The sequence below is a fragment of the Calypte anna genome, chromosome Z (assembly GCF_003957555.1).
Source record: "Calypte anna isolate BGI_N300 chromosome Z, bCalAnn1_v1.p, whole genome shotgun sequence".
Classification (NCBI taxonomy): Eukaryota; Metazoa; Chordata; class Aves; order Apodiformes; family Trochilidae; genus Calypte; species Calypte anna.
Window position 1 is genome coordinate 10,409,129 of NC_044274.1, and position 16,401 is coordinate 10,425,529.

The 16,401-nt window shown below is 51.0% G+C and overlaps 1 protein-coding gene across 2 annotated transcripts in view; it reads left to right on the top strand.

The window, feature by feature from the left end:
- Positions 1-16,401, top strand: part of CNTFR (ciliary neurotrophic factor receptor) — a 192,150-nt gene that overhangs the window by 90,964 nt on the left and 84,785 nt on the right. For both annotated transcript variants that reach the window (XM_030467803.1, XM_030467804.1), the window contains exon 3: positions 14,877-14,958. In XM_030467803.1, the coding sequence (XP_030323663.1) occupies positions 14,877-14,958 (82 nt within the window). The remainder of the gene's footprint in view (positions 1-14,876; positions 14,959-16,401) is intronic.

The following is a 16,401-nucleotide window of genomic DNA, read 5'->3' on the forward strand; positions in this document are numbered from 1 at the left end:
TGGTGCAGTTGCACCAGCTCCGATGCTTGGGATATAATTTACAGAGTCCAGGCAATGTTTCAGAGGTGAGCCAGACTTGAGCTTTCAACCTTTTTTATTTTCATAGAATCACATCAAGGTTTGGGTTGGAAGAGACCTTAAAGATCATCTAGTTCCAGACCCCTTTGCACAGGAAGGGAGACCTCCAGGTTTCTCCAAGCCCCAGCCAGCCAGTTCCAGGGATGGGCCATCCACAGCCTCCCTGGGCAACCTGTGCCAGTGTCTTACTACCCTCACACTAAAGATTTTCTTCCTAATGTCTAACTTAAGTCTCCTCTCTTCTAGTTTGAAACCCTTAAGCTTTGTAAAAAGTTTCTCCCCAGCTTTCCTGTAGCCCATCCAGGTACTGGAAGGGCTACAAAGAGAAGGAAGGTCTCTGCAGAGTCTTCTTTTCTCCAGGCTGAACAGCCCCGACTCTCTCAGCCTGTCTCCGTAGCAGAGGTGCTCCAGCCCTCTGATCATCTTTGTGGCCTCCCCTGGACCCGCTCCAACAGCTCCATGTTCTTCCCATGTTGGGAGTCCAGAACTGGATATAGCACTGTCAGGAGGGGCTCACCAGAGTTTACTGGAGAGGTGGAATCCCCCCCCCCCTTGCCCTGCTGGCCACTTCTTTTGATGAAGACAAGGGTATGGTTGGCTTTCTGGACTGCAAGTGCACATTGCTGGCTCTTGCCATTACCCTTCTTCCAATCACTGGTATTTTATTTTCTTATTATAATTTTAGTATAGAACGGTAAATTTCAGTGTGTTTTCAAGCCTGCACCACTTGGAAGCTGCAGGTGGCACAGGAGTTGTGGAGAGCCCAGGCTGCAGGCACCTTCACCCAGGGGCATGGGATAATGAATGCTTGGATATTTCAGTGCTGACACCCACCTTAGACTATGAGGTTTGCTCTCCCATCACTGCTGTTTCCACATGCAACGAGCCAGAGGATGGGGAGAGAAAGAAAAGAAAAAAAAAAAAAAAAAAAAAAAAAAAGATACGTGAGTGTGCAGCATGGTTATTTTCAAATATGAAATTGCACCTGCAAAAATAAAAGCCAGGAAGGGACTGGCAAGCTGGGAGGCGCGATGCATGCAGAGCCGAGATGGGGACAGCATCTCCAGGTTTCTTTCCCATGCTCGCGACGCCTGATAGTTTTAGCGGACGTTACTTTTCCTCCCCCTTGCATTTCAATTAATCATCTGCTTGTCAGCGCTCTCCCCCCCCCAGCTCCCTTCCCCGCCAAGTCTCGAGGAGCACACACGCAAGCACCCATGCACGCAGCCTGCGTGCTGACGGGCTTGGCCGCTCATTAATCACTTACCAGTGTCGTGCGAGTCAGTCCCCACACAAGGGAGGTTTGGGAAAGGGGAAGGCAGCCACCTCCTCAGCCTCTGCTTCATCGATGGGGATGGGCTGAGTGGAGGATCTGGCCCTGGTGTCTTGCAAGCCCGTGGTCTCTATCCCGCTCCAAGGAGAGAGATGGAGAGATTTGTTCAAGCGGATTTTGCTTTACAGTGTGTTTGAATGGAGTGCGGGGCTGAGCTGTTCCACACCTCTGAATTTGGAGGACAATTTTATATTTGATTCTTCCTAGCAATGGTGTGGTCATAGATCCATCCAGGTGAGAAGTGACTTTAGAGGCTCTCTAGTCAAGCCTTCTGTGCCAAGCAAGGTGAATACTGAGTTCAGATCAGTTTAGTTTGCCCATCTTGGTCATGAAAACCTCCAGGGATGGGGATCCTGCAACTTGATTTGGTGCCTCTTCCAGCTGGAGGCTGTAACAGGAAAACATCTTCCTCATGGCAAGCCTGAACCTCTACTGTTGCAGCTCCTGTTCTCCCTCATTTTCCCACTCTGGAGGTAGATGTTTGTCTCCATCATCTCAGTAACCTCCCAGCAGGCACTGCCAGGTTGCTATTGCCACTGAAACTATCCCTTCTCTGGGCTGAACAAGCTGTTTTCTCCACCTGTCCTCATGCCCATCCATGTACTTAAACCCTGATGGCACTTCACTGGTCTTGCTGTAGATCAACAATATCTATCTCCTACTGAAGCGCCAGGACTGACTACAATGCTCTAAATGTGGTTTGAAGACTTCTTTTTATTTCTTTCCTTGAAATTTTTTCCACAGGGAATCTTGCAGACCCTGCCTAGTAATCTACCTGACATCAAATATCTCATCTGGTTGGGAAATGTTGCCAAATAAAAAAAGCCAAAATCATAAAGTACATGTGTGTGTGTGTGTGTGTGCACAGTTATTTAGGAAAGTATTTCTCTTAAGAAGACTCAGTAGATTTTTTTATTAATACATGATGTGTGTTGGTTTGACCCCTGCTCAAGTGCTCTGCTCTGCTCAGAGGTTCCTTGGTAACCCTGGTGGGAGCCATTCCTTCTCCCCAAGTTGCTGTCAGCTTCACCTCAACCACAGAGATACCAGACTCAGATGGTTTCTTTTCCTACTCCCTCTCCTTTGCCAGAGCTTCTCCTAAATAGTGCTCTGAATTTTTGCCTGCCAAGAGGAAAATTTTTGAGGCTGAGCAGCATCTCCTCCAGCAAGGGTGGTTTCATCCTGTGCTGGGAGATGCTTGAGTTGCAGAGAGCCTTTCATAAGGATGATGGGAACAAGGGGTGCAGCTAGGACTGGGGAGCACAAACCCTTTAGAAAAGGTTAAAGAAGGTCAGGAAGCCTGATGAGGCTGCAGGGCTGGAGGCAGAGCATATTGGAGAGGGGGACTTACAGGAAGAAAGGGAGTGTTTGGTGGAGGTGAACATCCTTGGGGGAGAGGGTAAAAAGGTGCTTGACATGAGTTTCTTTCCTTCCAAAACAGCTCATTGGCTTGCTGCAGAAAATCCCTCAGCCCAAATGCCATATCCCCAGGCTGGAGAGCTGGGGTTTGAACTGAAATCTCCTGCTGTGTCAGGGAGGTGAAATTCAGTCTCCTGCTTTCCATCCTGGCATCATGGCAACCCACTCAGGCAACCAGAAAGGAGAAAAACCAAGAGCAGAAACATGTTTCCTCACGTTTGCTGCTCATCTCTGGCTTTACTCTGCAGTAAGCAAATCAAACTGATGAGTACAAGTAGACTCAGCTTTGGCTCAGCTCTTTCTTTGTTCAGCCGTTGAGGAATATTTGGGGATTCAAAATGAAATACAATGTTTTCCTCTTCCAGAGGAGAGAAAAAAAAATAAAACAGAAAGGAAGGAGCCCCTCTCACATGTTGCACCAGCAAACCCTCATCATCCTGTAGCAGGAGGCCAGAGCATATGAATATTCCTGTGCAATATGCGCGAGTGATGAGCCCCATATGCAGGCCTTGGGAGAAATTAAGTATTTTCTATGGTGTTTTCCAAAGAGCTTCTCTATCAAAGTTCTCAGTCGGGAGCCAAAACACCCCAGCTTTCACAGCCCCAGCTGGTTGACACTTTATTATTGTCATTATTTTATTTTAAAATGTTGATGAATATTTTCTAATTAAATAACAAGCCCTCCCCTAAACTGAGTCTTGCCCCTGTGGATGGAGTTGAGCCAGAGTTTGGGAAGGGGCTGAAGGCCACCAGGGACTCCACGGATGCTCTTGGCTGCTGTTTGTTTTGTTTTTTTTTTCTCCTTCAGCCTTGGAGCTTGCTGGAAGAGTTCTGAGATAAAAGCACACACATGGTCAGCCTCTGCCCAGCCATGGGCAGGGACAGCCTGGTCCCTGCCTGCTGCCTGGCTCCCAGGAGAGGGAAGGGATGAACCCTGGGCAGGAGTGTTGAGGAGCACCTCAACAGTGTTGAGGATTGGCATCACTGGTGTACAGGTGGGCAAGAGGACTTCCAAACAAGGCAGATGGTGTTGCTTGTGCTGTTATTCATATCCCAGTTGTTTTGTCTGCAAAGGCATGAAGGAGCAAAGACTTGGCATGGTTTTGGCAGTGAAAGTGACAGGAGGATTGGAGGGAAAGGAGCTCAGGGAGAGGCAGATGCACAGGATAAGATCTAACACTCACTTTCCTGTAAAGAACAGGCACAGCCCCCCTTGCTATTTTTAAGCACATGAACATGGAGTTGGAAAGGAGTTGGCCTGTCAGGGGCATGGGAAGGGAGATAGATGCTGGTTCTGTGAACTGGGAGGGAAGGAGAACCTGGAGTAATCAGCAAGAGCCTGGATGGTGAGGCAGGGTGATGTACACCAGCAGTGGTGTAGAGCATGGGGCCAGGCAGGAGAATCATCTTGGACCTTCCTGTGTGCTCCTAGGGTCTGGCAGCGTGGTCACCTCTGATACCATAGCCCCTAGAACTGGATGAATTTCTGCTTGGATCCATCCTCTTTGGGTTCTAGTAGTCCTCATGGCAAGTCACAGTGGCCACTTGCCTTCATGTTTAGCACTTGTACTTGACAGCTGACTGGTGGAACAAATACTGCAGAGGAGCAATTCTGGCATCAGCTGCCCTTGCCTCCAGCCTCCTCTACATCAGCTGTGGTGCTTGGGAGCAGAGCAGAGATTGCAGAGTAAAACTCAGGTGGTGGAGAAATAAAGGTGCTGGGATCTTTTAAAGTGGAACCTCTTCCAGCTGAGTTGTTTTTCTTCTAAAAAGCCAGATTGGTTTCAGACTGTTTTCTGCTGGCAGCAGCCAGTATTGGTAGGTAGGAAGGTGTTGGAGTCCCTACCTTGAATACTATACCACATAAACTATGAAAAGGAAAGGATCTGTGCAATTTGACATTACTTGGAAGTTGAATCCTTTTCCAGCCTTAGTGTGTGAATCTTCCCTCCTTTGCAGGGCTGGAAACAAATTGGATTTTAATGTGATTTCTTCTATATTGAGTATTCATTTAATTCTGCTGCCTTTGAGTAGCAAAACCTTCCTCCAAGCATACAACTTGTTGGTTCTTTCTTTTCTGGGAACCACAGTGTCAACTCTGTGGTTCACCTGCCAGTGGCAGCACACAGGGATGCGGGGCTTGCCAGAGCCCATTGCTGCTAGCCAGGGTAATGCCTAGAGGGCATCCTTGTTTCTCCCATCACCACTGAGCCCACCGTGCCACCCCAGCACACGTCTGGGTCTGCAGCCACTCCATCCTCCTCCTTTCCCTGCAGGAACTGCTTTCCTGATGTCAGACAACCAGTACCCCCTACCAAACATGCTAATTTAAGAGCTGTTAAAACCAGGGGCCAGCAGGAGGTCACAGTCCACACAAACAGATGGTGTTTTGTCCTTGATAATTAAATTTTCCTGTAGTTTTGGGTGAGAGACTTTCTCGCCTTTTATTTCATCACAGCTGCCTCAGGCCAACTCCATTCCTTCCTCCTCATCCTCTGCTCCTTCTCAGCACACATCACCTATGGGGATGGGGCAGGACCCCAGGGAGGGTGAGGGTTCCTGGGGGATTTCAAGGTGCCCTCTGTGCTTTCCCAGCTCCAGGCTGCAGTGGTGGGAGCCCCCCAAAGAAGTACCAGTTGGAGGCCAGGTGAGAAGCACCAGCCTGGGGCTTGTGGTCTGGGGGCACCTCAGCCCATATCAGCAGTGCTGGTGGGGGAGAGAACCCTGGCTTCAGATTCTCTCCACTGCTTTTTCTCCTTCCCCAGCTCTGTCCAGGTGATGCCAGGCTGTGGGGTGAGGGGGATGCTGGGGTCAGTGAGATCCTGCTGCAAACCCAGGCAGTGGTGACAGCAAGACAGCTGCTGGCATGTGGCAAGGCTCAAGGTGCCAGTGGGGCCAACCTGGGGGTTGGGGAAAAAAAGTGCCACTTCCCTCCCTCAACCCTTCTATCCCAGGAGGGTGTTTGCAAGCAGGAACGTGCAAGCACATCACCCTGGTCACACTGCCAGCCCATGGCTCATCACTGTCACCAGTCTCACTGCTGTCCCCAGGCTCTGTGGCACATCTCCAAATCAAACCCCCTCCAGCATCACTGGCCCCAGCACGGGCTGTCCCCACTGAAGGGGAAGATTAGGCCCTCCCTATGTTGCCACTCTCCTCTCTTGTCCTTGGGGCATCACAGGGCAGTCCTATGCTTCAGTTTCTCCAAACTCATCACTTGCAGTGTCCTTGGTTGCCTGCTTACAAAATCCAGGAGTGGGTGGAGAAATTGGATGGGACTGGGAGAAACATAGAGCACCTAACCCCATCTGGCTGCAGGGTGGGCAGTGTTTCTCTCAAGCCTGTCCTTTCCTCTGCACAACCTCTGGGCAGCATCCTTACCATGGGGAGCGTGGCAAGGGGCAACTCATATCTAAGTGCAGGACAAATGTCCCCACTGTCACACATGTTCTGGCTGCCTGGGGTGGACCTGCTTGTAGTCTGGTGACCTCAGGCTGGTTGGTGGTGTGAAGGCATTGCAGAGACCACTGTCCAGGACACCATCCTATTTCATCATTTGTGAATTTTTTCCTTGTGTGCTCCAAGGGTGTTTGAGGCTGGACACATGCATGGTGCTCATGCAAACTGACAAGCAAAACACCATCAGGCATGACCCAATGTGTCAATCTCCCTTGCAAAACCTGCTGGTTATCTGAGTCAAAGCAGAGGTGGGGTGAGTTGGGGTGCAGAGAGGCAGGAGCGTCACAGAGGGCACAGTGGGGAAGGGCTGGGGGTTGCTACAATCCATCTGTATGCATTTTGTGAGCAGATGTATGTAGAGCAGCCTGGAGAGCATGCAAGCAGGTGGTGGAGTGCCTTTAGTCCAGCTCACCCACTTGCAGCAGTGCTCCTTCTTCAGGGCACCCCACCTGGTCAAGGTCCAGGAGACCCTTTGCACCCCATGGAGCTGTGGGTGAGAGGTAGTGGGCTGTGGTAGGCTCACAGTCTGGCCAGAGTTGTAGTCCTTGGACCTTCCTGATGTTCTTCCATGTCACTTGCTGTCCCCTGTGGTGCTGGGAAGGAGACCCTCATGCCAAAGGCTGGAGGGAAGTCCTGGGGTGGGTGGTTGGGTTGCCAAGAAAGGATCCCAGTGTCTCCCATGGGACCTGGATGAGGAAGGAGAGCAAGCAGACACCAGTGGGAAGCACATAGTCCCCACCATCCTGATCACCTGCCTACCACCAGCAGTGCTCAGTGTCTTCCATGGATCCCAGGGGCTGCCTGGGCCCTGCACACCCTTGTGCTCCTGCTGGCTGGTGCTGCAGCCATAAGGGAGAGACAATGCAAAACAAAACAAATCAAATCAAATCAAATCATCTCTGGGAGTCTCTGGGGAAGCAGCGTCAGAGTCATCGGAGTGGCTTCATCCATGCCAAGCTCTTAAGAAAAAAAGCCCAAACAAATGAACAAGCCAAAATTAAAATGCCCAGCAAGCTCTGTATAACTGGTTGCTGCCTCTGTTACGCTCCCAGCTGCTAAACCAGTGTCTTATTCTCTCCCTGGACAAGACAGGCTGCCAAGGCTTCTTCCAGTGCTTGTCACTCCAATCCTGCTCGTGTTCCAGAACCCCTGCAACATGGGCTCCAGGCTCTCACCCTCCTCTGGATCTGTCTCTGTACATGGATAAAAAGCAAACCTTCTCTGCTTCCTGAGCAGCAACGCCACAGACTCAGCCCTTGGCTGTGTTTGTTGATTTGGGACTGAGCAGTGGCTCTCCCTGGCTGGAGGACATCACCACCAGCATGTTTTCTTGGACTATGCCATCATGGTCCTGCCTGCACTGGGGGAAGGGGTCCTGTGGGCTGCAGAGTGCCCCAGTTGCACCCCCTTTCCCTTGTGCTCTACAGCAGCACAGTGCCCTTCACCCCCCCAGCATGGAGCCATTGGGGTAACTCCAGCACCAGCAAACTCAGACCCATGCCCATGCCCTTGTATAGGTCCTGCAGAAAACAGATCTCCAGAGGAGCGATTTCGGGCTACTAAGAGATGCAGTCTTCATATTTTAAGCCACACCCCTTTGTCCCTGTGTCCCCATGTGCCATTGAGGGGTATGTTAGAGCTCCCATGGCCAAATATGGGGAGTTCATAAAGCAGCCTGGCCACAGATTCTCCCCAAGGTGAAAAGCAGGGTTGTGAGTAAAATCCAGGAGGGTTTGAAGGGCAATTCAGCCCTGCTGACAAAAATAAGAAATGTTGCAAGCACTTGCCTAGAAATCACCAACTCAACCTGGAGTGAGGCAGCAGGACCTTCTGAAATATTTGGGGCTGCTTGCTGCTGGATGGGAGTTTGTTTTTCCATATACATTTTGGTATATATTATTTGTTAATAACATGTTTTTGTGAGTGGGGACTGGGAACTGAAGTGCCAAAATTCAATGCGACACCAAGAATCTCTCAGGAATCACAGCCTGGAGAGATGGAGTGAGCAGGATCTGCCCCAAAATGTGCATGTTTTGGGTGTTTTCTCCAGCTTCCCTGGATGAGCACTGGGTAACACCTGAGCCACAAGAATCTCCTATCTCCTATGTCCCTCCTCTGCCTGTCACCGGGATGGTGCCATCAGCTCCATGCTACAGGGGGAAGCATCTACAGAAAAAAATGACCCAAGGTACCACTTGAATGTAGGCTCCAGAAAAAACAAAAAAACCAAACAAACAAAACAAAAACAAACAAAAAACCACAAACAAAACAAACAAACAAAAAAACCCCCCAAAAACCCCAACAAACCCAAACAAAAACTACAAAACAAACACCAGCTTTGTCACTTCTTTAATAGAAGACAACATTCTATTGATTCCTGCAATCTGTCTCGGCAGGGAGCTGGAAAATACTCAGCATGGAAGAAAGATGAGTTAAAAGGGGTTGAAAATGGCATTTTCCATCATTGGTCCACACTTTCCTCCATCTCAGAGGCTGTCTGGGTGGAGGTGGGGTGTGGAGGAGCGCGGTTTCAGTACAGTGGCCCAGCTGAATTCCTGCCCTGGTGTCTCAGGTGTCCTTGAGGAACAGGCTTAGGGCAGTGTTTCTCTGCAACCTCCACCATGGGGATTCAGGTCCCCTCCAGCCCTGACGTGCTTTCTCCTGATGCCAGTTTCCAAGATGTGTGATGCTTATTAGTATGCTGTGCTTTGCGCTGGCTTTTATCACCACTGGAGCAGATGGCTGGGCTTGGATTGCTGCCTTCCACTTGCAGAAGGGTTAGTTAATGTGATGCTGGTTGTGAGGACAGGTGTGGGCTGTGGGAAATGCTCGTCTTCAAGGGTCTGAGCAGGGAGAGGGGATGAGCAGCAGCATTGCCCCATGATGGCCATGGCACCTGAGGCTGTGGTAGGCAGTGTTGCTGGAGAAGTTCCCAGGGATGCACCTGAATGATTCTCTCCTGACACTGCTCACAGATGGGGGATGGAATGGACACATTGCCTGTCCTTGGGCCACGTAGGAGGCATGCCACAGCACCCTTGCATGTGTTCCTTATCCTACCAGGGAGAGCCTGTGGGCTGCAGTGCGCCAATGCATTAGGGCTTGCTTGGTTGATTTGGAGGAGCTGGAAGGCATGGGTTGAGAGGAAAGGAGAGGAGCCCATCTTGGTCCTGGAGGATAAATACCTGAGCCCCTGCAGCTGCACCATGAGGACCTTGCTCCTGGTTGATATCAGGGTCCTGCTGGTCTTTCCACATCCTCCAGACCCAGCAAGAACACATCACTGTGGTCTACATGAGCAAGAAATTACCTGTGTTGGGAGGTAGCTTGCTGGTCAGGAAGGTTCCCAAACAGCCTGAGACATTACATGGGCTGCTTGTTCCTCTGCTAACCATCCCAGCTCCTGCTGGTGCCCTGCAGTACCTCCTGGGAAGCAGCTCTGATTTTAGATGGGCTTTTGCTCTCTCTAGGAGAGCCTCTTGCCTCATTCCCATGGCCATATGGAGCAGCTTTGGTCACTGCTTTTTTCACTGAGACATCCTACCACCAACACCCATGGATGGAGCAGCTCCTGGCTATGTCAGATGCCCTGGAGCCAAGAGCCCTGCAAGCCTGGCTACCTTCAGGGGTCTTTAACCAAAGCAGCTGTGAAATTTTTTGAGGACCATCCCTCCACCTTCTGTCCATCTCTCCTAGACCATGAGGGCAGAAGGGTCTGTAGAGCCTTCCAGGGGTCTGCAGCACTTGCTGGACCAGCAGAGGCACAGTCATGGAGGCACTCTGCTGTAGGGGACTCCTTCCTCCAGAGTATCCTCTCACTTGGCATCTCTGGAAAGGGAGGAGGTGGAGGGAGGAAAGTTGCAGCCTGCAAGAGCCACGAGTGCATTAATTTTATCTGTCCCCAGTCACCCCTGTGGTGCTCATGGTCCAGGGGGTCAGCACTAATTGCCCTGTTGACAGTGGGGGGCTAAATTAGATTTAAGAAGGCCTTTCAAGCAGCAAGGGCTCTGGTTCTGCAGGTTAAGGCTTTCTGACAGCACATCCTAGGGAGATGACAAAGCCCCTCTTTTCTCTCCTCCTCTTAAGCAGCAAAGTGATGGGGGCACTGATGGGGCATCATGAGGCCAGGAGGTTTTAGGGCATACACCAATCAACAGCTATTTCTTCTTCCCCTCGCCTTGCTGCCAGGGAGAAGACAGCACTCAGTGATTCTGGGTGCCCAAGGGCTGTTCCCAGGGCTGCCCACAAGCAGGAAGCAGGGATGGAGGGTGTCCTGCCCACTGCTCCGCTTCCCCAGCAGTCATGCTGCCTTGCAGGAGAAGTGGCATCTCTCTGGAGGCACCCCAGGTCCCTGGAGCTGGGGGAAGGCTGTGGCAGGATCTCTGGGCAAGCTGAGGACTCAAGGTGGCTTTGGTAAGGGTGTTCCTGTGGGGCTGGGGATCAGGAGATATCTGATGTGGGTGTCTCCAGCACAGGGACACTGCAGTAGATACAGCCATAGGCAGGCTGTGACCACTCTCTCAGGATGGGTGTGCCACTGTGTCTACAGTCAGAATCTGTGGTATAGGTGTACAGTGCTGTCTACAGCTCACACCTGAAGTGCAGGTGTACTGTAGTGCCTGCAGTCAGGGTGTGCAGGACAGGCTCTGCAGGACTCCTTTGGAAGCCTCTCAGCAGGGCTGATTGAGAGGAAACAACAGAGAGTTTTTCTCCCCCAAATAACCACTTCAGGCTCTGTAATAGCAGCTGTTGGGGAACTGCCCAACAGAAAACATTGTGAAAAAACACTACGTTTTGAAAGTATCTTTTTTTATTATTGTTGTTTGCTTTTTTTTTTTTTTTCCAGGAACCCTCCCTTCCATAATGGAGTCTTACTTATTTGTTGTTGCTGTAGGGGGGAGGCTTGGGTGCAGCCCATGTCCCTCACCAGCCAGGGACAGCCTGCCCTGAGCTGCCGTTTCTAGATAGCTCTCACCTGTTAGTACCACATTGTCAGCAAGCATCCCAGTGTCCCTCTAAAAGGATCCACCTCCCTGTATGCTCAGAAGAGAACACTGAGACTGCTCAGCAGATGGTGGCATCCTACTTTCCACCTGGATCCATAGATACCTCTTTGGTCTTGCTGCCCATCTCCAGACTGTCCTCACCACTGTCCTTACCTTACCATGCCACAGCAGTCAACATCACGTTGTTGTGTGGCACTTCAATCCTGCTTGCAGGGACAGTCTATGGGCTTACCTGCATGTAGATCTGGCCACAGATCCTGCTTACATGTAGCCTGACCCAGCTGAGGAACACTGGGGCTGGGAAATGTATTTGGTTTAGCTCAAGAGCTGCCAGAGAAGATCATGTTCATATCCACCTTGAGTTGTCTAATTCTAAGATGTCCCATTGTCTTTGATGCAGAAGACAAAGCAAGGAAGGACTGACAAGTTCTCTCCCAACGCAAGAAGCTGGGAAGAGCAAGGAAAGAAGGCTACTGGAGGTGGCTCCAGCTCCAGAACTGCTTGGCCATCACATCTCGAGTCTTCTCACCTCCTCTTGCTCCTGCCTAGGCTTCTCTTTCCTCTCTGCCACCAAGAAATTATTCAGGGCAGGGGAAAAAGCAACTATTGTCCAGCCTCTTCAACAAAAGCTTGAGTCTGCTGTGTATTAAATACAGTTCCCCACTATCACCTCTCAACTGGTGCCTGAGGGAGTGGGGACACAGCCCAGGGAGCTGCATGGCTGGTGAGCTGCTGCTTGCTGACCCATGCACCCCCATGCCAGGGTGCTGGCTTGTCATGGAGAAAACATTAAATGAGCCAATACAGCAAATGGAAATTTGCATTAGAGGCATCTGGAGGACTTGTGGAGGTTTTTGTTATGTGCTTGGAAAAAAAAGAAAATAATCAACAAAGCAAACACTGCATGGGAAACTGTGATTCAAGTAAGAAAAACTTGGTTTTCTGGCTATATTTTTCACACTGAAATAACTCCAGCTTTTGCCTGGGGGCAGGGTCCTTCTCCAAAAAGAAATGTGGTTTTGGAGGGTGAAGGTAGCCAAGCAGTGAGAAGTTTGTGCTGGCTCTGGTAGCTTCTGCCTATGTCCTGGCCATGCCACAGAGTCCCCAGGTACCTTGGCCTGGTCCCTCCTCTGTCTCTGGTTTTCCACCTGTAACCAGACTTCATCACCCTTGAGACTGCCAGTGCTTTGGGGCAGGAATCATTCCTTGCCACCTAACTCTGGTGCTTGTCTCTGCATGAGTCTGGCCTCACATGAGGGAGGTAGGCAGGAGGAGCAGCAATTATTTTACTGACTGATGAGATCAGGAGCAGCAGGAAAGGGTGAGTGGCTTTGCTCCCTTGTAGGACCATAAGGTAGAGTATGATGTTTGGTGATGATATTTGCACCTGCATCTTCAAAGAGATGGCTAATTGCTGGAGGGCTGGAGGGTCTCCTGTCCTGCATCCTCTGATTGTCACTGTTCCCAGAGATGGGATGGCTGTGCTGCCCAGGGATACCTGGGCTGCAGTGCTGCAAGGGCTCTCTCCCTCATGCAATTCAATGCCTGCTGCCATCCACCACCTTTCAGGGCTGTAGGGGGGTAATATTCAGCAAAAAGTGAATTTGGGTTGGCAGGGAGAGCTGGCTTCTGGTTGGCAGACAGCTCCCAAGCTGCTCGTGGTCCTGTGTGTCAGCACTGCCCCAAGATGTGGCATTGTCACCTGCTTTGGGTTCAGGCCATCATTTGGTCCATAAGCTGCCACTTACAATGGCAGCCAGCACACAGGCAGGGTGGCAGCAAGGGACCTGCACTGCAGGCACAATGGGGACAAACAGGATGAAGAGCAGAGAGCTCGGGGAAAAGAGGAACAGAAGAGAAGAGGCAGAGTGAATGATAATGATGTAGTAATCAGCTCGTAGTACTCTTCCCCCAGAGCTTTCAAGGGAAGGTCACCTTCATAATCTCTGTTTTACAGGCAGGGAAACTGAGGCACAGGGAAGTGGTGATAGCCATTTGCTGAAGGTGACCTAGGAGGGCTGAGAGCAGGCTCTGGGGCTGGTATGATGTGCTCTGCCAGCACAAATGTACCAGGACTGACTATCACAGCCAGCCCTCACTGCCCAAACCCAGTGCTGCAAATTCCTCAGTGAGGCCATAGGTCTCTTCTCTGCCTGTCTCCTGGATCCCTATTTTCAGGGCCCCTGTGGCTTCAGCATCTCTGCCCCTGAGATGCATTTCAGACCAAGCTGCACCCCAAAATCCGATCATTACATCCTTCTTAGGCTTGCCTTCCCCTCCAGCCATGTAAAGGCTTGTGTCCTTCTCCAAACCTGAGGCCATCTGGGCTCCTGCACAGGCCATGTTGGGTAATGGAATATGTTTTGCTGTTCCTCTCCCTGTTTATTTAGGTTTAAATGGATGCCATCTGGCTAACGAGCCCATACTCACGTTCTAGATTAAAAAGCAATCCTCAGTGTGTACTGATACAGTGCTGGAGATTAGAGAGGTTTAAATGTGTAGAGAGGTTTTGAAGGTGTAATTTGCTTTTCAGGCATGGTGCTGTTTACCTCCTGGTGGGTGGGCCGGCATCCCCATTGCTGTTCCCAGCAGCAATCTTCCAGATCCAGTTTCCTCTGCCAGTCCTGGATGGAAGAAGAGGAGAGCTTGAGCATCTCCAAGCCTGGCAGGGCTGTGCAGGGCATACTTGCCATAGTTGCTGCCATTTGTCCAGTTCTGGGGAGGTTTGTTGGTGCAAGGAGGATGTTCCCTAAAGCCCAGCATGCCTCCAACCCCCTGCCTTCAAAGCTGTCCTCCCATCTGCATGCCAGCATCCTCATACTCATGGAATGACACTGGGATGGAGCAGCCACTGCTCCTCTCCCAGCTCAGAGAGATGAGGGCCAACTGTGGCCCATCAGGGTGTTGGTGGCAGGTGGCTGAGGCAGCACACAGCACATGTTGGTCACTACAGAAACACCATTGAGGATTATGCTGTCCCTGGCATACCCAGAAATGCTGTTTCTACTGTAGCATAGGAGCTGGCAAAAAGCGCAGTGCTCAAGCACTAGGGCCAGGAGGGGCCACACCAGAGCAGCAGCAGCAGCAGCAGCTGCCCGTGCTGCAGACAGGCATTTTCCACATCCTGAGGAAGACTGGCTGCTGCTGAGAAGTGCCTGAGTGTGCACTCATCTGTTAAAAAAAAACCTCTGCAGCCCACTTGCAAGCAATGTCTACTGCTAGGGTGATGCTGCAGCTGCAAAGCAGAGCCCATCACTAGGGTTTGACTTTCTAAAGTGAAAGGCTGGAACTGAGACGAGGAAAACACAGCATTTGTGCAAGGCATATCATTGCCTCCAGGCACCTGGTTGTGCTGGCAGCTCCCATGGAAAGTGCCATTGAGCAGTGAAGCATGCTGGTGAAAAACGCCTCATTTTGCAGCAAACTCCCCCATAGATGAGATGAAGTCTCGCTTCGTTGCCATCTCTTTGCTTTTTCATCACACCTTTTGGCTGCCCAGGAGGATCTGGCTCTTGGCACTCTGCTTGTGAGATCTCCTGGGTACAAACCCTGACTGCTCCTGCCTGTGTTTGCTTCCACAGATGGCTAACCCTGTCCCATCAGCCTGCTGCGTGGTGCTCGCCGCAGTGGTCGTGGTTTATGCACAGAGACACAGCCAGCAGGGTAAGTCTCTTCCCACCTCTTCTACCCTGGCAGGTCCCAAAAAGTGTGGGTTCCACTCCTCTGGCCTCTCTCCTGGGGCAAGCTGAGTGCACTCTCCAGGTTTGCCTGACACTACATTTCTCAGTGTTTTCCCCTTCACCTTCTCCACCTCCAGCATGTCCCAGGGTGTCTCTATAGCCAGGGTACTACTTCCCATCCCTTCATCCTTCTTTTCTCCACACTGCCCTGTGCAAACTGCCCATGAAGGGATGGGGAAGAAGTGGCAGCCTGGCAGCCCCAAGCCCCAGCGCACTACCCCATGATCATGATAGGTGCCTCACCCTGCTTTCACCTCCTTGGGGTGACTTTGTCACCACTGACACCAGCTGCCTGTGCCCACCATTAGCTCCTGCTTTTCCAGGTTGTCTGAGGATTTGAGGATTACCTTAGTGATGGCTTTGGAGAAATGAAGTTTTAGAAACACCACTGATCCTGGGTCCAGGCAGGAGCAGGAAGGCTACAGGGTGATGGGTTGGGTCTGACTGTGGGGTCATCTACAGCAGCCTGCAAAAATGGGAAAAAATGGAGGACCTCCAAAATTCACTGGTTTTCCTGGCAGTCAGCCTGCCTGAAGTTACTTTCAGTTGACTGTAGAGAAGAAATTTTCTGAATAAGTCTGGTAAGGACATCTGTGCATTCATAAGCTCTGCAGGATTGAAGAAGCCAGACAGAGCACACCACTGAGCTCCCCCAAATACAGCTGGGTGGGTTCACATTTCTGGAAGCTGACAGCCTTCCTTGCTTAGAAACAAAGCAGCTGGGGTTCAGTAGCTTGTCCCCATTATGTGGGGACATCCACTCTCCAGACACAGAGGGAGCTTGCTGAGTGGTGTTGGAGGAGCATTTCCAGCACCTTCCCAGGACACCTGCTTGAAACATTTCGGTGCAGAGCTGTGTGCTGCTTACAGTGTTGTGATGCTTTCTGCAGAGAAGAAATGATGCTTGGTCCTGCTGTGCTTTCAGAACGGCTGGCTAGGATGCCTTGAAGGACCCAGTGTCAAGGATGCCAGAGCATCCTCTGGATGCACCATGCTGCTTCCCTCCATGTTGTGAGGGCAGCAGTCCAGATCTGTCTGTCAGTGATATGCACAAAACACAAAAGTGTCAGCTAATTCAGGGGTACACACACTGGACACGTGTTGCCTAGACAGAGAAACAAATGCTTCTCTGCACCAGCAGGATCACGTATTTTGCCACTGGCAGCAATTGTGGAACAGAGAGCACAGTCCTAGCAAGAACCCTGGGCAGATGATAGTCATCTTCTGCTCCATGACCCAACAGGATTCAGGGATTTGGCACCATAGCCTCCGGGTCTTGGTGTCTCTCCTCTTTTCCTGGCCTGTTTTCATCTTAACGGAGCTGTCTGGGGCATCCAAATCAAAGCTGATGAGACCTAAGTGGTTT